General features: G+C 37.0%; 1 protein-coding gene across 1 annotated transcript; it reads right to left on the reverse strand.

Annotated features, from left to right (window-relative positions):
- Positions 1-4656: 4656 nt before the first annotated feature.
- Positions 4657-8962, reverse strand: LOC130988713 (alpha/beta hydrolase domain-containing protein VTE7-like). Its single transcript, XM_057912642.1, has 10 exons — positions 8583-8962; positions 7647-7741; positions 7463-7560; positions 7323-7372; positions 7147-7242; positions 6227-6316; positions 5875-5967; positions 5664-5759; positions 5269-5334; positions 4657-5025 (listed from the first exon to the last, which is right to left on the reverse strand). The coding sequence occupies exons 1-10, from the start codon at positions 8766-8768 to the stop codon at positions 4849-4851; spliced, it is 1047 nt and encodes a 348-aa protein (XP_057768625.1). The 5' UTR covers positions 8769-8962; the 3' UTR covers positions 4657-4848.
- Between the last annotated feature and the right edge of the window lie 16730 nt (positions 8963-25692).

Raw genomic sequence — 25692 nt, forward strand, 5'->3', positions numbered from 1 at the left:
AAGTGGCCGAGGACAAACGATTTTAGGCTTTTTAGCTGTAACGATTCATATTGGAAATATTCTACCACGTCTTTTTCTTTAAGATTTCACACTCACACAAACATTCTCGTTGTATTCTCCTCAATTTTTCTAGCCACGTACCACATTTAGGGCCTGTTTGATATGTGTTTATAGGTAGGATAAATTAAATTAATATATATTAGTGTGATATTTGATATCATGTGCAGTTAATATGGTAACTCCTACTTAATCTCACTTCTCCATGCTATTTAGTGGGAATAACCCATACTAATAATCCACCCCTCCCCCTTGGATAACTTTAATACTGCGAAGTTGGATAAAAATTCTGCTAGCCTTCCTCACGCATATCGATGCAAATGCCCAAGTAATGGTGGACACACATGGTATTTTTAAAATTATATGAGAATAGTTTTGGTATTAGATAACATAATCCAACATAATCCTATGGATATCAAACACAATATAGGATTAAGTAGCCATGATATCAAACACCCATAAAATAATATAAATCCACATTAATCCACGCTAATTTTTCAAGATAATTTTAATCCTAATCAATCCTAAACTGCAAATCAAACGGAACCTTACGGGGGTGTATTCGTTGTGGATTTCCACAGACTTTAAAAAGTCCATGGAATTTAAATTCCATGGAATTCACATAGATTCCAGACGACTTTCAAAGAATTCGTGGCTGGATTTCACCCCGATTTTCACTGATTTTCGAAGAATTTAGGGAATAATTCTAGAATTGAAATCCATGATGCCAACGCCCGCTGAGTCCTAGCACCGCTGGGAATCCAGCGAGCGCTGGAAACCAGCGAGCGCTGGGAATAAATACTACACCAACCACGAGTGCATTGATATAAAGGCCCAGCGAGTGCACTGAATTTTATCGTCAGCAGTTAATCAATGTTCACCATATACAGTGCAGTTGACTTTTATTATCAATGTTCACCACTGAATCAATGCCTTCCCTAGAATCAGTGCTCACTTTCTCGTCTGCCTCATCACCCACTTTAGTAACTATGTCAACCTCTAGATTTCTTGCGCCCACTTTCTCTTCGGCTTCACCTCTCACTACAGCAACTGAGTCAACCTCTAAATTGCTTGCGCTCACTTTCTCTTCTGCTTCATCGCCCACGACAGCAACTGAGTCAGCCTCTAAATTTCTTGCGCCCACCATTACAGTAACTAAGTTAGCTCGCGGCGGAGGTTCTTCTGCTCGTCCTTCACGTACTCCTCCTGAATTTCGATGAACTCGAGCTGCCGCTGCAGCGATTTGAGGCGGGTGTAGAGGTCATCGTCAGCGTAGGCGGACTGGTCGGAATCGAACGTGGCACGCGCCGGAGGTGGTTCGGATTGTGAGGGTTTCGCATCGAGAACCATACTAGTAGCCATTTGGTGGCAGAATCAGGGTGGAAGAAGTGAGACGATGGGCGTCCGTGAGAGAGATGGAACCGAGGAGGGGTCTCTGTCGGAGTAGCAGTAGTTTGTAGAGAAACGTGGCGGTGGCAACAACAGCAGTAGTTTGTCAATGATTGCTGAGTTCCAGCGGGCGCTGGAACTCAGCGCTCGTTGGCTTCTTGGCCGCGGGCGCTGGAACTCAGCGCTCGCTTAAAACTTCATGGATTTCAATTCTCGTGGTTCTTGGTCGGATTTCGTCGTGTGTATTTTTTGGATGAAATCCATGAAAGTCATTCCGGATTTTAAGTCAATGGAATAACGAATACACCTAGATTTGTATGGATTTTAAAAAGTTTTGAACGAATACACCCAGATTTATATGGACTTTTAAAAGTCTTGAACGAATACACCCAGATTTCTGCAGACTTTTAAAAGTCTTGAACAAATATACCCAGACTTTTAAAATCCATAGAACTCCATCAAATTCCACAACGAATACACCCCCCTTAATAAGCAATATTTTGGAAGTATCCGTATTTTATACTCCCTCCGTCCACGAAAGAACTTCCTATCTTTTTTTTTCGGGACGTCTACAAAAGAACTTCCTACCTATTTTTGGACTATACCCCACCACTTATAATCCCTTACTTTTCACTTTTCACAACTCCCAATATTAATTATAATACTTTTTCACCACTCCCAATACACTCTACTACCTTTTATCCACTCTCAATATATTCAACAATATTTTTTCTTAAAACACGTGTCACTCCCTCCTAGGAAGTTCTTTCATGGACGGAGGGAGTATTAACATTGTTCAACTTAAATCTTTTAGAAAAAGCATTGTTCAACTTAAAAGTACTTCTTAAATTGCTCGTAAAATGACTAGGTCAATCGTGTGGTGGCAAGATCCAAGTTGTATTCAGACAAAATATATATATATATATATATATATATATATATATATATATATATAGCATTACTAGCTATTTATGTGTTACAAAAAAAAATCATACACATTATATTCACTGTTTCTAAATGAACAAGAAAATTACTTTAAATGAAATCCCCAATATGAATTCTGCCACCACTGGCTCGCAGTGGAAGGGTAGTGCTGCCACCAAGCCTCAACATCACTAGAGCCCTTACCAATTGGGCCTTCGCCAATATATCATCGCCCGTGAAATTGCAGTCGTTGCCGACCGAGAAGGGTGGTCTGTGGGGGTGGGGAAGGAGGGAGGGTCATGGGGGTGGAGGGAGGGGTCTGTTGGGGAGGGGAAGGGTGTCTGACATGTGTGTGTGTGAGAGAGAGAGAGAGAGAGTAGACTGTGTGTATGTGTGATTTGACGATTTCGACTGCCACGTTGACAATTTTGGTTGCCACATCAAATTTGATTTGGGCGAACTTGCAATTCGTGGGATAATTACGAATAAATAATAAATTGATGTATTTCTTTGTCAAATTAAAAGGGAATGATATAAATCAGAAAATGGAACAAACCTGTGTATTTTATAGCTATTACCCCTTATATTTTTCTTTATTTTTTTTAGGCCGAAAGGAAGTATTATATTAAATCACGGTGATCAATATCTGAAAACTAGATTGGAAAATTCGACTTCCATGTAGTTACAACAGTAGACGAAGCGACAAAATTAACTAAAAAATGGGCGGCTCTATTAGCCTCCCTACGAATATGACAAAAATCAACAACTGCGTACCTCCTCGCGTGAAGGAACGAATCGAAAAAATCATCACAAAGGGAATCAAGACCATTATTCTTCTCATGCACCACATGAACGACAAATAAAGAACCTGTAAAAACTGTGACAAAAACCAAGTCGTTCTCCATGCAAAAATCAACACCGAGAAGAAGGGCATGCAACTCGCCCTTCAAGATAGTTTCGGTCTTTCCGGTTCTCTGAGCCACGACTGTGATAATAACACCAAGATGGTTTCGGACCAAATAACCCACACCGGTAGCATCGAGTCAACGTGGAGTCGTGGACGAAGACATCTACATCAAGGTGCAGGAGCCCGGGTTTTGGCGGAACACAGCGCTTATCCCCCTCTTTCGGCAACAATAGCATCTGTGCATTCACCCGATATCTAGGGGTGAGCATTCGGTTATATGGTTCGGTTTTTGCTAAAACCAAACCAAACCATATTTTAGTTCGGTTTAAAAAAAAAAATCGAACCGAATCGAATTAACCGAACAAACCGAACCGAATTAACCGAAATTTTTATAATTAAAACCGAACCGAACCGAAAAACCGAAATTTTCGAAAAAAAACCGAAAAAACCGAAATTTTCGGAAAAAAAAAAAAAACAAAAATTCCAAAAAAAACTATAAAATTAAAAAAACATTAGAAGTTGGATATTATAAAATTATAATTAAAATATTATATATATATATATATTTATATATATATATATATATTATAAATATAATTCGGTTTTTCGGTTTTGTTCGGTTTTAAAAAATCCGAACCGAACCAAACCGAAAAACCGAAATTTTATGGGAAAAAAAACCGAACCGAACCGAAAAACCGAAAAAACCGAACCATATTTTAAAATTTCGGTTTGGATCGGTTCGATTATTCGGTTTCGGATTTTTTGCTCACCCCTACCGATATCTAGCCTCTTTATGTATACATCAACAATTACATTAATTAATCAATTTTATTTATTTATTTATAACTTATATACATTAAAACGTTGTGCCAGATCATTAAAAATGTAACTATTTTAATTTAATTTTTTATAAATGTTCTTCTTGAAATACATCAATTAAATATTTATCTACTCAATTATATTTATAACTTTTAAACTTTTAAAGTGATGTAAAGAGTAATTTAGTAAAATAAAATAATTTCATTCTATTCCTAAACTTTATTTCTAACTACCAATCATAAGACTAGAATCCAAACAAGTAATCACAATTTCATTCTTTTTTATATTTGTACATACCAAACATATGAATCACCAAAGTTTATCATTCATTTCTCCTCTTCATTCCATTTTCCAAAGTTTATCATTCATTTCTCCTCTTCATTCCATTTTTCTCTGGTTCTGTTCCATTCCATTCCTCACTCATTCAATTTCATCGTATCAATCACCTCCTAATGCTTTTTGAATCTAATGTTCACTAACAACCAAAACGTGGGTCCAGCTGCATCGAGACAGTGCTAGGGCGAGCTCAAAATACATGTCAAATGATTCAAACAATCATATGGAAACAAGTTCAAATATATATTACAAACTCAAAGTCCATGGCTCCAATCATACAATTAGTTACTTGTGCCTTCAAACAGAACATTTCCAACACACACCAGGTAAGATGGACATAAAAAGGTGTTTCATAATCTTAATTTTGTCGAATATCTAATGCAGCAAATTCTAACAATCCTATTATACACAGTATGTTAGTTGTTGCACGCAACGCTGTCGACGATGGGAGAAAGCAGCCTCTCCTTACTCAAAGCACCCTGCGCAAAATCAGCAATCAACTTGGCAATAACATATGGCTTCTCGATGTGAGGCATATGACCGCAGCCCGGAACCTGTCGCATGGTTGCATTTGGAAGTTCGTTTCGCAGTTTCTGCAAACATGTAACAAGATATCTATCAAGATATACAATATTCTGTAAATAATATAGGCCAATCCGTCACATACTGTAAAATTTTGAGCTTGTTTGATCATGTAATCCTTTAAATAATCGAGCCTATGCATAGTAAACGCCTCCTAAGAGGATCTAGAGGCATTTACTAACTCAATAGATTTTCCAACTGAGTTTTTTTTTACCAAACACAGCATGCAAAATCATTAGTGCATCAAGACTGACCTCAGCAAGCTTGTAGTCAACTATATTGTCGCATTCGCTGCAGATGAGGAGAGCTTTTTGCTTCACCTGTGTAATAATAAAGGGTCAGCTGTCAACTCCAGACTAACAAGCTGCTCGTTGTTCCTACTGAAATACGCCATGTCCTACTGAAATACGCCATGTCCGGGGATTTGGTTCTTTAATCACCATAAGACTCTAAACACAGTGCATATCGTGTTATTTCTACAGAATCACTTTTCATGTTGGTTCGCTCATTTTGACAACCAAAGAATTGAATCCCGACATTACAGAATATGATGTTGGCCAATGAGTATTCTTCTAACCCTTCGCGGTCTAGTTATTAAATATGATTAATTTAGCAAGCATATGGGAATGGTTTGTGAATATTTTGATACCCGTTTTATTTGGCCAGTGACATTATAACCCCCACTGAGCATAAAATTTACTGTCGCATCTTCCCACCATGGCAAGAGGCAGTGCAGGCGCCCCACCTGATCAGTTATGAGAGAAGCTGCGTTAGACTACAGTGAGATTTGAGAATCCAACTGATTCATAATGCACGAGAGCTGGTGATACATATGCTGGGAGTGGTGTATTTCAACTTACATTGGTATAATCTAATACACTAGATAATGATATGCCGTTGAAAACCAGTAGTTTGGCATACCACCTTATCGGGGTGCTCTTCAGCAAAGAGGCCTGAACGATTGAACAATTTAGATAGTTCGATCAGCTTCAAAAGCTTTGAATTAACATTATTCGGAAGCATGAAAAACTTTTAGTATGCTGAAACAAACAATAATTAGAAGGCGGAAGAGGATGTCCCCCATACAGCTTCTGCAATCAACTTTATCGATCCCCAAAATAATCTCAAAATGCAAAATCAGCAACAAGAGACCAAAAGCGTGCAATTGTAACCAGAAATTTCTCCATATAGCTGTGAATAAATGCATATTACCATTGCATAGGCAGCTGATTTGGGTAGTTTTGTAAGAACTCCAGTGCCATTTGCGTACACATTAGCATTAATAAGAATCAGCTCTTTGACCTGCAAATCATAACTCTTCATAAGCACTAAAGACTCGAAGGCTGAGCAGACTCTTCAACCAGAAAGTGTAATCTGACAAGATGTAGCATTAGCTACGGCATTCCTCCAGATTTCAAGAACTTATCTATAATTCAAGCATAAAACCTGATTTCCTGGATAGAAGTCGGAAAGCAAATGAGGAACCCTTAGTAGCAGGGTGGAAACCTATTCAAGCAAGCATTCTTCTAGAGAAAATCCCCAGTATGGATCATAGATGATTGGAATTTGGAAGTAGTGTATGATTTGGCTTTATTAGTATGTCATTGGATTCATATTATTAATCACTCTTCCTACCTGTGCTCTTTATGATCTAAGCTTATGAGTCAATTACAAGCTTTTAGCTAAAATTCTCTCTGAGATCACAGCATAAACAAGAAAGTCTAAACTCTAGTAGCCAATTCAATTTTTTAATTTTAGAAAAAAATAAAAAAATCTTAGGTGTGTTTTCCTGGAATCTTATTGTTTTGGGTAGGCACCAGACGACTGAGGACCGATCTTATTATCTTTCCTCCAAATATCATTTTAAAACTATGAATCGATCTACAGTATAAACTTTCAGATCAGGTATTACAGAGAGTCAAATTTGTGGACCTTAATGGTAGCAATATTGATCTTATTATAGATCAAAGGATTTATCTACACCTTTCCCTGTGCTTAAGAGCTAGAAGATAACCTCGAGAAAAAATGAAGCTAGAAGATACTTAATTGCAAAGGAGATACAAATGATTTCAATGAATTGAAAACCACAGTAACTAAAAAGTAATGAGATAAAAATTTGAAAGTTTGCTTACAGCTTCAGGAAAATTGACAGCAAAATCTATTGCAACCGCAGCACCAAGGCTTGGTCCAACTAATGTCATCGGTCTCTTGATGTGAGATTTCCAGAGCTATCACACACAATATTCCAACAGTTCCTCTCACACAGAAACATCAGTTATTTTTACTGTAAATATTGTAACAAAAATACCTGATAAAGGTGGTATCTCTTTGATGCTACATTACATGGTGGGCGTCCTTCTATTGAAATTAAAACCCGAAAAAAGACAAATTACTACAAGGAATATCATATGCAAGAGTGAATTGTGCGGTTGAAGCTGGAAAACAAACCTAAATCAGAAAAACCCCATCCAAGAACATCGATAGCCCAAACCTCCAATCCAGCGTCCTCCAGCAATGGATATGCAGATCTCCATTCTAAACAAGAGCTAAAAGATGCAATGTGTCATCAAACAACAAAGAAAACGTATCATTATTGAAACTCGTTGCAACTATTTGGTTACATATCACAAACCTATCGAAGCAATGAAGAAGAACCACTGGATTGGAATCACCCCGGATTCTTGGCATTACACAGCTACTCATTATGCTACTCTCAGAAAATCCAACCTGCATTAGTTCTAATTAGCACGATTTACCATTTCATTAAACCAAAACAATGTAATTTATACTAATAAATTGTACTACCAACAAATTCCAAATCTACATTATCAATACAGAGGTTTAGCAGATTTTAATTTGGACACTACCTAGCACCAAAGCTTTTTGTATACAAAGACCATATATACAGACAATAATCTTAATTTTTTAATGTTCCCACTTGTAAAACTCACTCAAACCATTGATCCTTTAAACATTAAGGTGACGTTTACTTTTGAGGATTAGCCTAGATAGATAAAAATAGTATAGACTAATCCATTGTTTACTAAGATGGATTGGAACTTTGGATGTCTCAAGGCCTTTGATAGAGCTAATTTTGCTTGATTCGTATCCCATCGAAATGATAAGATTGAAGAAATCCTGTTAATGAAATAAAAATACTTAATTGTGTATCTTATCAATCATGAAACTAAACATCCCTAAGTAATCCCAGAAATGAATTCAAACTGGAAACAAAACAATACAGAAAGGGGATTTCTCCAACAAGATATGGAAAATCTGGAGTAGAAACCTCTCTCTCTCTCTCCAATAGCATTAACTCCGTTTCACCTTCAATCAACTTATTTCCCGTCGAATAATAACGTCACAAAACAAACTACATTTTTCACTAATTAACAGTTCGAAATGCATTAAAAAGTTGAAATGAGCACCGAAAGAAAGAAACAAAAGCAAACATCAAGACAACAGAGAGCCTCTCATCACATGCAGTTGCTCACTATTGATGTACATGCAACCACTATTACTCATCACAATTCACACACAGTGTGTTCATATTTCGCACACATGTTACCTGCACTGGAAGCCTTTCTATCCTCTGGGCCAAAGTTCTAGCAAAAGGGTCTCTGATTTTGTTAACCTCCTCCGGCAGAAAAGATGGGAACACCCCACCGTCGCCACCGCCACTGCCGGAAACTCTGAAAGGAGGTGACTTTCTTGGACCACATTGCTGGAGCGGAAATGCCAGAGATACTGCCATTTTTGTCCAAAACACCGGCGTGATCCCTCTCTTAAAGTCAAGAAAGTTATGCAACAAAAGTGATAATCTCAGATACTATAGGAAAAATTGTACTACTTTCTTCGCAACATAAATGCAAGAAATGTACGAAAACAGATATTTCCTAACTGAAATGAATTCCGGGAATTATTAAGAATAGTGAAACAAAAAAAATGCTTTATAGCCCTTCAAAATAATCAAAACTAGGTAAAATGTACTCTCTCTCACTCCATAAAATAGTCTACTTACATTTTTCACACATTAAAAAATTAATTTTTTTATGTTTTGTGTTTCTAATTTTTAATATTTTTTTTTATAAAATATTTTGCTATACAAAATTCGACTACATAATAATGAGTTATCATGTCGATTTAAAAAAGTTTCATTTAAAAATTCAATAAGATGACTCATCATTTTATTATCAATTTTGTATAAGAAGACATTTTTCTAGAAAATACTAACAATTGGGGGCTTTTAATAGAAAATAAAAATTGAGATCAATTATTGAAAAATACTGAAAATTAAGGACACTATATTAATAACAATCAGTTTCATCAATTATCAATTAGACAATTCAAATATATCTTAATTAGATTTATTAATTTCTTAATTAGAATTTATCAATCAATTATACTTTAATCAGGGTAGATGTCCTGGATTTACTAAGTGAGTCTACAAGAATTATATGTTTGTGCAAACAAAAAAAAATGAGGCAAAATTTAAGATAGTCAAAATTGTGAAGGACACAAGATTAATAACAATAACTTTCATCAATTATCAATTAGACAATTCAAATGTATCTTAATTAGATTTATTAATTTTTTAATTAGAATTTACCAATTAATTATATTTTAATCAGGGTAGATGTCCTGGATTTACTAAAGTGAGTCCAGAAGAATTATATGTTTGTGCGAAAAAAAATAAAATTGAGACAAAATTTGAGATAGTCAAAATTGGGAAAGTTAAAAAGTGTTCACAAACTTAATAATAATAATAAATTGTGATTAACTTTTAGAAATTATGATAAAATTGCCCATAGAGTAAATGCGGACAAATTGTAGCTATATTAGTATAAATGAGATTGATGGAACAAGAATCAACACAATAAATAAAACAACGAAGAATACAAAGATTTGCGTGGTTCGATCATAAAAATCTACATCCATGGGGTTGTCGAGGTTTTTCACTATTTTTGGGGAGTAATTACATTTTACATGTTGAGAAGTCAATAGAGAAGATCCTCTCAAACTAATAATAAATGTCCTATTTATAAGTATAAGAGTAAACCTAACACTTTGGCCCATTAACTCAAGCAATTGGGCCTAAGCCTTGTTACATTAATATTCATTAGACCCGGGCCAAACAAATGTGCATAATATTATCCTCATCAGAGATGATTCACACCGATCGTTCCAATTAGTAGCACCAGTTATGTAACACCCCGATTTTTCGCTAGAATAATATTAGATTACATTTTAGAATAATTGGTAGAAATTAAGGGAATTTGAATTTATTTGGACTTAAAATAAATTAGATTGACAATCAAGAAGTTGAATTATATATTGTTAATAATTATGATTTTATTTATCATAATTCTCAACGTTTTCATAATTATAATTAGTTTGAAGAGTTTTCAAACGCAAGTTTATAGACTCAAGAATTTTTGGAAATAATTGTACAAATAGAATTCTAATATATATATATATGTTAATAATTATTTTATTTATAATATATGTATATACGCATGTAATGTCTATGGCTAATTAAAGTTGTTAATTGATATGTATGCATATATATGCGTATAATATATAAAAGTATATATATGATAGTTATCAAATTGTGTTTCATTAAAATAATATGAATTGTTCTCTTTATATTCATGCATGAATTTACGTGGAAAGCTTTTAAAGCAATAACTAAGCATACCTATATAAATAGGCTGCTGACTAATCAAACCTATAGCCTATTGAAATTAGTATAAATAGTGGGTTTGGATGTTATTTTCGAGCACTGAGCTCTTAAAATTGAAAATAAGCTTTTGAAATGTGGTCGTTCAAGAGGATTGAGAATAATCGACAGAAAGTATCACAGCATTAAGGTGGGTTCTATTTTTCAAAGTATATTTGAGTTATTTAGCTCTGTTATTATTAGATAAAATGTGGTATGTCCATGAAATGTTTTCACGTTCTCCCACTGTTTAATGCTCTTATGTTAACAATTGTGACTTTTAATAGGTCTGACACACCTATTAAAAGTTGTGCGCACTGTCTTAAGGTAGTGGATTGATTCCCACGAGCCTTATAGACGAAATGAGGATTATAGGTTCGCCCTTAATCCGGCTAGATGGTGTAGCTGACGTGGGTTTGTCCCGATGTCCCATCTAGTTAATGAATGAATGAATGAATGATTACTTCCCAGGGGTCGCCCAGGGACTACGAATGAAATGATAAGGGTAACAGTGGTGCTACGGTATGGCGCGCGCAATGAATGAAAATGTTTTGTGATTATAGAAGTTAAATGTTTTATTTTAAAACCTTCTATAATTCACGTATGTGCATGGACTATCATATGAAAATGATTATTTCAAAATGCACGACCCACTGGGTACACTAGTACTCAGCCCACAAATCTTTTCAATCTTTTCATGTTAGTAAGATGGTGGAGACGGAGGCAGCTGTGGCGAGTTGGCTACAATATTTTAAAATAGCTAGCTATTATATTTAAAAAAAATATGTCATATATTTTGAGTATGTAAAATGATAGTTAAAGATTATATATATAATATATGATAGTATTATTTTGCCACAATTTATTTATTTATCGCTCGATGGAGAGTGCATGTAGTCGGCCCCTCTTGGACGCTTGACCAAAGCCCTCATGATCATGTTGTGCTATGCCAATTTCATGAGTGAGCTGGTCGGTCAACTCCTTTTGGCGAGCTAGACTCGGTCATCCCATCATTTATCGCTTTATTAAATTATTAAATGTCTGATTGTTTAGCCGCACGTTTTTGTAGACTGGTTCTAAACCACCAGCGTGCTGAGCCAAGCTCTCCGACTTTAATATTAAAAATGTTAATATTTAATAAAGTTATCTAACAAGTATTATTATTATTATTATTATTATTATTATTATTATTATTATTATTATTATTATTATTATTATTATTATTATTACCCCCTTCTTTCCCGCTTCTTAAATTCAACCCCTAGTCACGTTTCGGCATTTGTGCCTTCCTTCGGGAATTGGGGCATTACAAGTTAGTGAACGACTAGTACAAATGAGGACTATTCATATCAGTCGTGACACGCAACGTCCTGATACAAATAGTCTCAATTTGTATAAGGTGTGCTAGGATGCTTGCGCTCGACGATTAACATGAATTTGTACCAAATGTATCATATATTTATATTGGATAAACAATTATACGAAGTTAAAGTATGAGTATTTAAGTAGTTTCATGTTAAAATTAGCTAAAAGTTATTGAAATTAAGTTGATGGCTAATATTTGATTTTCAATTTTTGACTATTCCTTTTGCATATTTCGCAACATTAACACAATTGTAGTTTTATCTTTTATCAACTTATTTGAATTTCAATCGGATTTTGCTGGGGTGCGAATCCTCAACTGGATATGGCACAACACCCCTACTATGAGGTTTATGGTCTAAATCTGTAGATGGGATCCTCTGCCTCGGCCCACAATTAAGTTTGTCCCACTCTTAATATCTCTATTTTATTATTGTATTATTATTTTATGAACAATAATTAATATTTATCACTTAAAGTTAAAATTTTAAAAAATTATTTATCATAATTAATTAAATAAAATTATACAAAAATTAAAAAGAATATTTATGCAATGAAAGATAAAAAAAAGAATAAAAAAGAAGTAGGTTTGAGAGAGAGAGAGAGATAGATCTAATTTTAATTTTATTAATTTTAATCTTCTAATTCAGTTTATTTACATATTATTCTATTTTTATATATATTGTAAAATTAATATAATAAAAATTTAATTTCCCCATTTACAATTCATAGAATGATCTAATTTTACTATAGCCGATGCAATTTATACAAAATTGTAATGTGTGTGTGTGCGCTCGGTAGAACCCTTCCCTTAGGTGGTATATAGATCCAAATCTGGACCATTAATTGAAAAAAGCGGATTGAACATATGAATGACAGGTGGCGCCGACATTAAAATATTCAATTTTTAGAAAAAATCATGGAGGGGCAAAACAATCATTTTTACGTTTCTTGTACTTAGTCGTGCATGGTTCTATTTTATGATATACTTTGTTCTGTTGTGCAATATGTAGTGTTTAGTTTTGTCATATGCATGGTTATTGCAATTAGTCATACATTGTTCTATTCTATTATTGCAGGGTTTATTGACACGAGATACATGGTCCATTAACACAATATACATGGTTCATTACATTTATTGACAAAGTTTACATGAATGTGTGTTTTAACATGTGAACCTCGTGGGTCAAAGCTGTTATATGCTCCATTACTTCATAATTCAGAGTCGCCTTGATCGCATCGTAATCCCACGTATTACCTTGATGCCATGCCATATATTCTCATATAGCTCTAGAGCTGCAATTGCTAGACATGCAAAATAGAATCTTCTCTCCTAGATGCGTTCACTCCGTAAACAAAAAACATGAATTAAACTGATCAAGTGCACCTAAGAAAAAAGAAAAGAAACTAAAACAAAAAGGAAAGAAAACAAAAGGGTTAAGTAGCAAAGACATCCCTAACGTTTATAGTAAAAATTAAATAAGTCCCTAACGTTAGGTTTTGTACAACTTAGTCCCTAACGTTTATAAGTTGGAGCAAATAAATCCTCTAATTTAACATATGTCAAATTGCTGTTTATTAACCTTTTTTTTTCTCAAGAAACGCTAGAACTTTCAATTTTTATTGTCGGAGAAGTAGTTCCCACCGATCGCCAAAACTTTCAATTTCTTTAAACTCGTGAACCCCAACGGTAAATTCCCTGAGAAATTATTGTTGTAGACGTCTAACACTTCGAGCTCCGCGAAGCTCATCACCATCTTCACCGGGAAGGCTGTAGACTGGTAAGGTTGACAGCGGTGAGGGTGAGGCTAATGAGTTCGTCCAACAGCTCGATCTCCGACGACAAAGAGCCGATGAGCGGGACATTGGTGACATGGTAGAACAGTGTAGTGAGCCATTGCATGTGAGGAGCAGAAAAATACGAGATACACTGCAACAAAATACCAAAGAAATTCGTGATTTGCCTCTGATGGAGCAGAGGCAGAGGCGGCCAGAGGTTGAGAAGACGTCGGAGTGTGGACAAAGTTCATGACTTGATCGCGACTCCAGCGAGTGTGGCTCCGCCCACCTTTGGAGACAGACGACGCGAGGAAGGCGGAAGAGTTGCGAATCGAAGATGGGCAGAGCTGTGGGTGATGGCTAAATTTAGAGAAAAAACTCAAATTTTTGGATTTGTTATACTTCTGTAAATAAGAATGTTGGAGTGTTCGCTATTTTCTTTACACGCCGCAAGTGTACGGGTGCAATTGTATATAGTGGCAAACAAGGTCGAATCCACAGGGACTAATGGTTATCAATGCCTATTTTTAATTACTTTACTCTATCTGGATGAACGAATTTTAAAGGTTTGATTTTGGAAAACAAAATTAAATTGAAATAAAGAAACACTGAAAAGAAATCAAGCTGTGAAAATGCGAAGTAACAGAAGAAAGAGAGTTTCCCAAGGCAAAGGTTTCAACAGATTCTCCTAACTAACACGTTTGATTCAATTAATGAGATAATTCCTAAGACAATCTCAAAGTTAATTCATACCCACTCCCGTGGCATACAAATCGTTGATTACATGCAAGGCTACCATCCCTGGATCACACTTCTAACATGTAACTCCTAAAAGTTCCTAGGATTAACGCCCTCACAATTATTAATTCCCTTTAGAATTAGAATAAATGTGTTCTATGTTCTTAGTTCAGGTTATAATTATCATCTCCCGATCTCAAATTAAAACCTATGATAATGCTAAATTGGTGATCAAGCAATAAAGCAAACAATTATAACAAGAACAAAGAAAGGAATATAAATCTCAATTAATTAAATCAACAGTCAGAAATTCGAATCATGTTTACTCTCTAAACCCTGGGAAAAAGGGATTTAGCCACACATAGACATATGACTAACAATCACAATCTCAATAAAACTAATGAACATTAAACAATGAAAAACCGTAGAGAAGTCGAGATTCTTCAGTCTTGCTCTTGCTCCGTGTCTCACAGCTCTCAGGAAAAGTCAGAATATGATGAAAGATGATAAAAGGTCTTTAGAAATAAGTTCTTGGGGAGTATTTATATGCCCTAGGTCAAGTAGGACTCAAAAATACCCAAAAATCGTGTAAAAGGCTGAAAAACGGACTTTTGGGCGAAAACTCGGCGACTCGCGCGGCCTCTCGCGCGGCCGCGCGCTTGGACCGCGCGGTCTTCCAGCAAAATCTGCCCCGTCGCGCGGCCGGGTCGCGCGGCCGCGCGCCTGGACCGCGCGACCTCGCGCGGCATTGCGCAGTGATTTTGTTTTGACTCGTTCTCCCTCGTCCGAACTCCGATTTATGAACTGTTTGCGCTCACGAACTCCTATCGAGACAAACTACAATTTGTATTTCAGCCACTTCTTCCAAATTCTGCTTCATTATTTCTGAAAATTCGTTCAAACACAAGCAAGTAACAAGTTCTTGACCATAAACGAATATAAACTCAAATAAATCAACAAACACACAAAATCCTCATAACTAAACATCAAAAATGACACACCAAGAGGTAAAAATGCATGTTTATCAACCCCCCAAACTTGAACTATTGTCCGTCCTCGGACAAAACAAAGATGAACCAAGAATGAATCAACAAGAGCGTAGAGAAAAGTGGATAACATTGTGGCTTTAGATTTGTCAAGAAAAATACCAACATGCATTTGTATCTCCTATCATCAAGACATTACACTCATGACAAACTCAAATTATGGTCTCAATAAATTGCAATCCTCACCAAAAAGATAAAGAATGTAAGAACTTTCAACTCTCAAGTGTATCAATTAACAAGGACGTGTATACGCTCAGTTCAAGCAAAACAAGTACTCAACCATAAGCTTGTCAATCGTCTCACCTCTCCACCACTACATGTGTGCTCCTATAACCAAGATCAAAAAGGTCTTTATTGAGGGTTGTAATGTAGGCTCTTTGGTAGGGTAGGATATATTTGGCTAAGTGACTAAAAGATACAGCTTAATGTAGCACAATCACCAACCTTATAGCATTCTTACTCAATTCTATCCTCCACCTTCCACAAAACCAAATTTTTCACTGTATAATCCACCACAACACAACAAATATTTCTCATGACATTATGACTTTCTAATGCATCCTATGTACCCATTTTTTTTTTTTTTTTTTCTCCCGCTCCTGAACCGGATGTGAGTCTTTCACGAGTACTCTTTTTCCTTCTAAGGTCTCTTCTTCTTAGAAGGTTTTTATGAGGCTCGGTCTTTTGTTTGCTCTCTTTTGCGCTTTCTTGGATGTTTTGTACTCTTTTACTTTTCCTTTAATACAAGCCTTATTCTCATCATGTACCCATTTTTTTCAATTTTCTCACTTTTTTTTTTTTTTTCTTTCCTCTTTTCTCCTTTTTTTTTTTCAACAACTTGTAGGGTACTAGAATTTTCAATTTAAAACCACAAAACATAACTCATGATCATTTAACTTCACAACCCAATTATCTCCTATCAAATAATCTCCAAGCTCCCACCCATAGCTAAATCAAACAATATGGAAAAATAAGGCTCAAAGTGGGTGAACTAGGATCATATAAAGATATAGGACAAATAAGGGATAAATAGGCTAGCAAAGATAGGCCTTCTATCATCTCACAGTTATTAAGCACACTATGTGACCTCGAGGGAGAAACCAAGACAAGTTCTAGTGAGAAACATGCATGTTCGAACAAACACTCAAGAATAAGAAATAAGACTGTAAAAAGGTGACAGTCAAGGCTCAAATCTCACAGCTTATTTCATTGATTACAACATCAAAAGAGACCATGCTTATCATTCATCAATCATGCTCAATCACAACAATATCAACACAAATGCATGCAATTTCACAAGTTTAAAGCAGAAATCATCATGAGCCAGTTATCCATCCAAATCCCTACACAACTCATATCTCCACCAGGGTATCATCACAGAGAAACCACCAAAGCAAGACTAACGAACTCAACAACAAAACAAACAAAAACAACTAAAAAGAAACAATGCACCCACAAAGACACATCCCCCCAAACTTATTCACCGCCAAGGAGAATAAGTTTGAAAAGGATTTGTGGGGCACAAAAAAAACTAACAAACGAAAAGAAACGAACTAACCAAAAATTGGGTTGCCTCCCAATAAGCGTTATTTTTAACGTCGTTAGCTCGACATAACATCAAACTCTTCAAGGAGGCTGATACAAGCAGTGTTGGGACCAGCTGCTCCCTACTCCACTCTTGCCAGCTATGCTCCATTCCTGCGTATTCTGATCACCTAGATCCTTTGCTCTCTTGGGCACTTCATTCTTGTGGATGCAGCACGGTTCATAGACATAAAACGTTTGGCTTTCATTGTGAACTCTCAGTGTGAGTTCTCCTTTTTCCACATCAATCAAAGCTCTTCCCGTTGCAAGGAACGGGCGCCCCAAAATCAGCGGAATTTTGTTCTCGTCCACAATGTCTAGAACCACAAAATCTGCAGGGAAAATAAAATCCCCCACCTTCACGAGTACGCTCTCCACAATCCCACGAGGGTAGGTGACCGACCTGTCCGCCATCTGCAGCCTCATAGATGTCGGCTTTAACTCCCCAATCGCCAGCTGCTTGAAAACAGATAACGGCATGAGATTTATGCTCGCCCCCAGGTCGCAGAGTGATCTTCCGAAATGCTGGCCTCCAATAATACAGGAAAGTGTGAAGCTGCCCGGATCTTTGACCTTCGCCGGCAGTTTCCTCTGCAAGATTGCGCTGCATTCTTCATTGAGATTCACCGTCTCAAACTCTCCCAACTTCTTCTTTCGTGAGACTATGTCCTTGAGAAATTTAGCATATTGCGGCATCTCTAGTAACATCTCCACCAACGGAATATTGATGTTCACCTTCTTAAAGATCTCTAAAAACTTAGAGAGCCGCTCTTTCATCCTCTATTTCTTCTGCCGCTGAGGGAATGGTATAGTCACAGTTGCTGGCGAAGTAGCTTTATGTTTTTCCTCCTTCTTTCTGCCAGAAACCTCAACAGTGACCTCCTCAGCTTTTTTCTCAATCAGCCGTGCACTCTCATCTTTTGCCGTCATGGCCCCTTCCTGTGTAGTCCCGATCGGCAGATCAACCATCTTGAAATGACGCTGGGGAAACGGCAACCACCCAGGAGGACGCAGATGAGATGGATGTCGTCGGCCTTCCTCCCAGACTCTCCACGATAGCTCTGGTCTCTCCATCTCACGAGATCCATGGCTGCAATCTAAGGTGCCTTCACTATTTAACCCAATGGCCATGCACTGCTCCATTGCATTCACCTTGGCATTGTTTGTGAGGTTGCCCGACTGTTGGAGTTTGTTGACGGCTGTGGCTATTTGGCCCAATTGGGTCTCGAACATCTTCATTTGAGTCCCCACAGCAACGACATTGGACTCCAGCTTTTCCATCATCTCATCTGCCTTGGAGATGAACTTCATCATCAGCTCCTCTATATTTGGCTTCTTCTCTTCATTAATGATTCCATTCGTAACAGAGAAGCCTGGTGGAGATTGGATTGCATTGTTCGGATTCCCATAAGCCAAATTGGGATGTGGACGCCCTCCATGATGAAATTGTTGTCCAGTAATGTATCCACCCTGTGGTCCATGCTGATAGTTCCCATAGTTTCTGCCATTGATGTAGTTGGCGTCTTCTACGCCTGTCGGGATCTCTACAGCTGGCTCAGAATTGCCAACAGTCATAGCATTGATTTTCGAGTTCATCTCTGCTAGCTGAGTCAAAATCAATGCCACGGGATTTGAACTGGAGGTAGCAGCAACTTTCTTCAAGTGAACTCTCTCGGATGGCCATTGATAGCTCGTGGTGGCCATGCTTTCAATGATCTCCATGGCTTCAGAACTCCCCTTCTTGAGCAATGAGCCCCCTGCAACTGTATCCATGAACATCCTGGTGCGCTCTCCACAAGCGTTATAGAACATGACCACCAGAGTCCCCTCATCGAAGCCATGGGATGGGCACTTCCTCAACTTCTCCTGGTATCTCTCCCATGTCTCTGCTAGTGTCTCTCCATCGAACTGTTGGAATTGAAGAATCTCCATCTTTAACTTCAATGTGAGCCCGGGAGGATGGAACTTCCGCAGGAAAAGATCAGCCAAATCCCCCCATACAGGATTAGCTCCCAGCTACAAAGTATGATACCATGACTTTGCCTTATCCCGGAGTGAGAATGGGAAAAGGCGGAGTCGTATGATGTCATCTGGGACTCCGTTCATCTTGACAGTGCTGCACAACTCCAAGAATTGCGCCAGATGCGCATTTGGGTCCTCCACGGCTTTACCTCCATATTGGTTTTGCTGCACCATGGTAATCAGCCCAGTCCTTAGCTCGAAGTTATTCGCGTTGACTCTGGGCGGCTCTTGGTACTGGTACAGTGGAGTAAATGCCTCATCAATAGGCGGCTGTTTCTGCTCAGCAGCATTTTTCTGAGCATCCAACACCGCCTGCAACTGCTCTCTCAACGCACGGACTTCTTCCGCAGTGGCCATAGAATCCAAATTATCTTGCTTTGCTTGGCTGTTCTTGCGGCGGAGCGTAGCTTCAATCTTAGGATCAAAATCTTCAAGAGGAAGCTTCTGAGATCGCGTGTTCATGCACTACCTAGAAACTCCAACGCAAGAATCAGAACCGCAGGAAAAATAAAGAACAGAAAAATAAATAAACAGAAATAAAATCCAGATTAGTATCAAATAATTAACAGATAGTACTGATAAAAATCAGTCCCCGGCAACGGCGCCAAAAACTTGTTCGCTATTTTCTTTACACGCCGCAAGTGTACGGGTGCAATTGTATATAGTGGCAAACAAGGTCGAATCCACAGGGACTAATGGTTATCAATGCCTATTTTTAATTACTTTACTCTATCTGGATGAACGAATTTTAAAGGTTTGATTTTGGAAAACAAAATTAAATTGAAATAAAGAAACACTGAAAAGAAATCAAGCTGTGAAAATGCGAAGTAACAGAAGAAAGAGAGTTTCCCAAGGCAAAGGTTTCAACAGATTCTCCTAACTAACACGTTTGATTCAATTAATGAGATAATTCCTAAGACAATCTCAAAGTTAATTCATACCCACTCCCGTGGCATACAAATCGTTGATTACATGCAAGGCTACCATCCCTGGATCACACTTCTAACATGTAACTCCTAAAAGTTCCTAGGATTAACGCCCTCACAATTATTAATTCCCTTTAGAATTAGAATAAATGTGTTCTATGTTCTTAGTTCAGGTTATAATTATCATCTCCCGATCTCAAATTAAAACCTATGATAATGCTAAATTGGTGATCAAGCAATAAAGCAAACAATTATAACAAGAACAAAGAAAGGAATATAAATCTCAATTAATTAAATCAACAGTCAGAAATTCGAATCATGTTTACTCTCTAAACCCTGGGAAAAAGAGATTTAGCCACACATAGACATATGACTAACAATCACAATCTCAATAAAACTAATGAACATTAAACAATGAAAAACCGTAGAGAAGTCGAGATTCTTCAGTCTTGCTCTTGCTCCGTGTCTCACAGCTCTCAGGAAAAGTCAGAATATGATGAAAGATGATAAAAGGTCTTTAGAAATAAGTTCTCGGGGAGTATTTATATGCCCTAGGTCAAGTAGGACTCAAAAATACCCAAAAATCGTGTAAAAGGCTGAAAAACGGACTTTTGGGCGAAAACTCGGCGACTCGCGCGGCCTCTCGCGCGGCCGCGCGCCTGGACCGCGCGGTCTTCCAGCAAAATCTGCCCCGTCGTGCGGCCGCGCGCCTGGACCGCGCGACCTCGCGCGGCATTGCGCAGTGATTTTGTTTTGGCTCGTTCTCCCTCATCCGAACTCCGATTTACGAACCGTTTGCGCTCACGAACTCCTATCGAGACGAACTACAACTTGTATTTCAGCCACTTCTTCCAAATTCTGCTTCATTATTTCTGAAAATTCGTTCAAACACAAGCAAGTTACAAGTTCTTGACCATAAACGAATATAAACTCAAATAAATCAACAAACACACAAAATCCTCATAACTAAACATCAAAAATGACACACCAAGAGGTAAAAATGCATTTTTATCATGGAGTCTCTCCAACTTCTCTTCAACAGCCACGTTAGTTAATTGAAGGCCCATAAATTTTAAAGAAATTAAAAAACGAATTTATAAACGACAATTTAACAGATGTTAAATTGGAGGATTTATTTGTTCTAACTTATAAACGTTAGGGACTAAGTTGCATAAAACCTAACGTTAGGGACTTATTTGATTTTTATTATAAAAGTTAGGGGTGTATTTGCTACTTAACCCGAAAACAAATACAGAAAAAAGTAACACAAAAATCACAAAGCCTAAAGCTTTTTTCAGCAACGGCACCAATATTTTGTTCAACCTAAAGTGTACCCTCTAGATTGCTCGCAAGAGAACGAGGTCAATCGTAGAGTTATAAGTTGTCCAAGTCGTATCCACGAAGAAATTAAGCTTGACAGGCTGAAAATAAATATAGTAGTACAAGGTTTGTTTCTAAAGAATCAGAATTAAATTCAAAACAAAGATAAAAATAATTATAAAACGAATAACAAGAGAAAAATAAGTCTAAGGTCTAGGATTATTCACCTCGGGAGTTTAACACGTTAACTTTCATATTCATGCTTGAGACTATGCAAATTAAATAGCTAGAACTAATAAATCAATTCGACTACACGTTTCTTAACGTCGTTTAAACCATGATCCAACAATAAATTAATCACTCGATCTCATTTATCGTTTACAAATATTAATCAATGGCCAATTGATAATGATCATAAAAAGAACAATTTAATCAACAAGCACAAATCATTCACAAACAAATTAACTCATCGATTTGAATATCCAGAACCCTATAATTGAAATTTAGTTCATAATGGTGTAGAAACAAAAGTAGGAGAAAAAGTAATCCATATAATTAAAGTAAAAAAAAAAAGAAAATAAAGTAATTCTTACAAATTAAGAGTGCTAATCCGTTCCAAAAGCGTGAAAAAATAGAAATAAACCATAAACTAGTGTGTTTATTCATGTTCTTGCTTCATAAAAGTGAAAGGATAAAAGTTGGGAGTGAAAAGATAGAGTTTAAACTGCCAAAAACTCTTTTTGAAAGCCAAAATCCTGTTAGATTTGAATAGTAACCGTCCCAGTCAGCCCGATTGACAGTGCGTCGTGGCTCACTCAATATTCTGCCCAATTTTCCTTCAATTATTCAGCTCGGTTCGGAGTGAGCTGTGATTGCATTTTCTGCCCAATTTTTCTTCAATTAGTCAGCCCGATTCACTGTGCGTCACGGCTCGCTAGACTTTTATACCCTCTTTTGCATCATTGTGAGCTCACTTCAAGACAAATTATTCTCTTCTAAAGTTGAAACATCACAATTTCACACTAAACTCAACTTGATACATTAAGACCAAGTATTTCCACTAAACCACACATCTTTTGCAAGACAATAAGACTAATCTAACTAGAGGAAACTACACAAATATTGACAAAATAAATTCCCCCACACTAAGCATTTTGCTTGTCCTCAAGCAAAAATTATGTTCGACATAGTAGAGTTCGAACTTAAGAGATTTCATTTCTAGTCAAATCAACATAGACATCATATCCTCTTCAAAATCATTGTCAACCTTATCCCAACATCAATGAAAATCACAATTACCCTGAAGCATGTTACTCGTCTATGATAATCAATAGGATCAGACTCAGCCCCCAATAAAAGTGAGTTAACTAATGCAGTTGTTTTTATCAACAAGTCTCTTTACATCTATTCAACGAAAATGAAAAACTAAACGGCACCATACCGACCACTGCTAACCGATCCATGTATCATCCATGTTACTATCACTATCACTATCACTTAATTCCCTATATACCTGCTAACTATCACATATCTGATTTGAAGCTTTGCTAGATCTTGATGGAAAAGACAATATATATATATATATATATATATATATATATATATATATAGGGGCGCGCTCCATTGAGACTCCCTATTTTTCGTGTAACATGAGTACAATGATGAACAAAACGTATATCTAATGAACAAGATGTATATACTGATGAAAAATAAAATTTAAAAAATTCGTAATGAATAAGACATATATACTGATGAACAGGGCCGTATATACTGATGAACAATGCAGTATATACTGATGAATAACAAAATTTAAAATATTCTGCTCCCTCCAGGATTCGAACCCTGCGAAAAAAAATCACCCTCCAAATACAATATCAGCCATAGGATTGATAAAATAAACGCACCAGATCATGCCCTAGATCTCACTAAAATTAGGGGGTCTCATTGGAGCGGCCCCCTATATATATATGGAGAAAGTTACGTGAAATCTCGGGATTCTAATTCCCCACTCCAACGCAGGTATTTTTTTCCCCCCTGATTTGAGGATTTTAAAAGATATGAAAAAAAGACTTCTTCTTTCTTTTATATTTCTCTCGCTAGGTTTATTTTTCTCTGCGCAACTTCTCTCTCGTCTGCAAGTTCTTCTCTCCTCTCTGCAAATTGTTGCTCATAATCTGCTTGTTTATCATCAACGACCATTCCTTGTTAGGTCCCGGAAGGTCAGGATAGGTGTATGGGAAGGGGGGGGGGATGAATACACCTATAAGCTTTTTTTCAAAACAAGCACAACTTTTTGACTGTTGAAAGAGTTCAGGAAAACTTTGGTTGCAAAGGTTGAAGACTGATACTGAATCTCTCTTCAGTAAAGAGATATCAGTTAAGCGCAAGCCTTTAATTGATATGCGCGAGGTTTCAGTCTTGTTGTAAAATAGAGAAGTGTTATGAATCTTACCGACTTTCCGAAGATTGATCAGTTAGACTAATAACACTGGCAGCGGAAAACTATTCTTTTTGAAATTGCCTTTGTGATTAACACATTGTCAAGATTTTGGTTTCACTTTGCAATTAATCAGTTTCAGTTAACTAAGAGTTTGTGCACAGATAAGAAAGTAAATACTAAAAGCGATAAACGACAAAGGAATTTTTACGTGGTTTGGAATTCAATTCCTACATCCACGGTCAGTTGATCACACTGACAAACACTCTGGGCTTGTGCTTACGGGTGCACAACAAACCTTACAATTGAAAATCAGATTTTCAGTACCAACACACTGGGTTGGATTTCTCAAACACTCTTAGCTCGCTAAGACACAACAATGTCTTCTCTGCGACTGCTAAGATCTCTTGGAGTCAGAACACTTTTCTGAACTCCTCTCGGCTCAAACTCTCTTTTCGGTCAGTTGAAAGGAGGTTCGAAATTGCCAACAAGATCACAGAGAACAGGTTCTCTGTAATCGGTAACTTAGGCTTTGGATAAACAATATTTGCCTAAGGTTCTAAGAGAATATATGTAATCAGTAGTAGACTGATTTTGGCTTTAGGATTCTATTCTTCGATTCAAACTTTGGAAGGCTTTGATTGGCTGAGTGGCGATTTCGGCAGCGTTTCAGCTTGTGTATTTGAATCGGTTAAGATTGAAGTGTTCCTCGAGCTCTATTTATAGGAGAGGTTTTGAATAGATCCGTTGGCGGAGATGGTCTTCAAGAATTCATCCGTTGGAGAGAAATTCGAACTTGGCTGAGGCTTCAATCTTCGAGGTTCCTTGTTTGGTGAAAAACGGCTACTCATGTACAGGAGGTAAGGCGCCTCTGAAAAGATAATCACCAAAAAAGAATGCTCTGCAGAGAAAGACGATCATCTGAATCTTTGTATTTAATGCGGCTGTACTTGGAGTGCGTGGCTTTCTTTAAACTTCAGGAGTATCAGTCCGTGGAAGAATGTTAACTGATACTTAACTTTAGTATCAGTTCGCTAAATCCATGTGGCCTGCATTAGTGAATCAGTCATAGTTGTTCCTTCAGTTGAGAAACTTGTTCAGTCAAATATTAGTATTTGACTCTGCCTTTAATCGCGAACAACAGCCGAGTTCTCCAGTCTTCAGTCTTTAGTCCTTCGTTCTTCATTATTCATTCATTCAGTCTTCAGTCTTCAGTCTTCAGAACACTAGCTAAACTAGAAGGTGAACTCCAACACTTGAGTTCGAAAAGGTTCTAGTCTATTATAAGAAAAACCTAAGCATGTTGGTATCATCAAAACAAGGGCTAGGATATTTCATTAAGTTCCCAACATTCCTCCTTCGAATTTAATTTAGTCGAGGTTACTCTTTAAACTCTCTCTCTATATCTTTATTGATGAATTTGTAAATTTTATGTGGAGGAATTGCGTGGTTAAAATTGTAAATTTTGGTCCCTGATTCTTCCCTGTCGCTACTATCCATGTCTTCCTTGGGGAGAAATCAAAATTGTTCTTTAGGTTGACGAGGAATGAAATTTTTTTTCTTTTTCTTTTTTTGAGGCGGGGCGAGGAATGAAATATTATATGTTGAAGAACTTGTTTCTTTATGCAACCAACGAATTTTTGTGCATATCAGCTGCTTGTCTGAGTGCTCTGTAGAACGATGTGAAAAAATTGAATTCCAGGGAGAAAAGAGAAAGTGACTGGAAAAAAATGACAACGTTAGGT

This window comes from Salvia miltiorrhiza, chromosome 6, assembly GCF_028751815.1.
Source record: "Salvia miltiorrhiza cultivar Shanhuang (shh) chromosome 6, IMPLAD_Smil_shh, whole genome shotgun sequence".
Lineage (NCBI taxonomy): Eukaryota > Viridiplantae > Streptophyta > Magnoliopsida > Lamiales > Lamiaceae > Salvia > Salvia miltiorrhiza.

Excerpts from the sequence above, each read along its gene's own strand:
- LOC130988713 (XM_057912642.1), bottom strand. The coding sequence starts at position 8,768 with ATGGCAGTATCTCTGGCATTTCCGCTCCAGCAATGTGGTCCAAGAAAG. Across the intron at positions 7,243-7,322 it reads AGAGATACCACCTTTATCAG|CTCTGGAAATCTCACATCAA; the intron begins GTATTTTTGTTA and ends TGTGTGTGATAG. Across the intron at positions 5,026-5,268 it reads TTGACTACAAGCTTGCTGAG|AAACTGCGAAACGAACTTCC; the intron begins GTCAGTCTTGAT and ends ACATGTTTGCAG.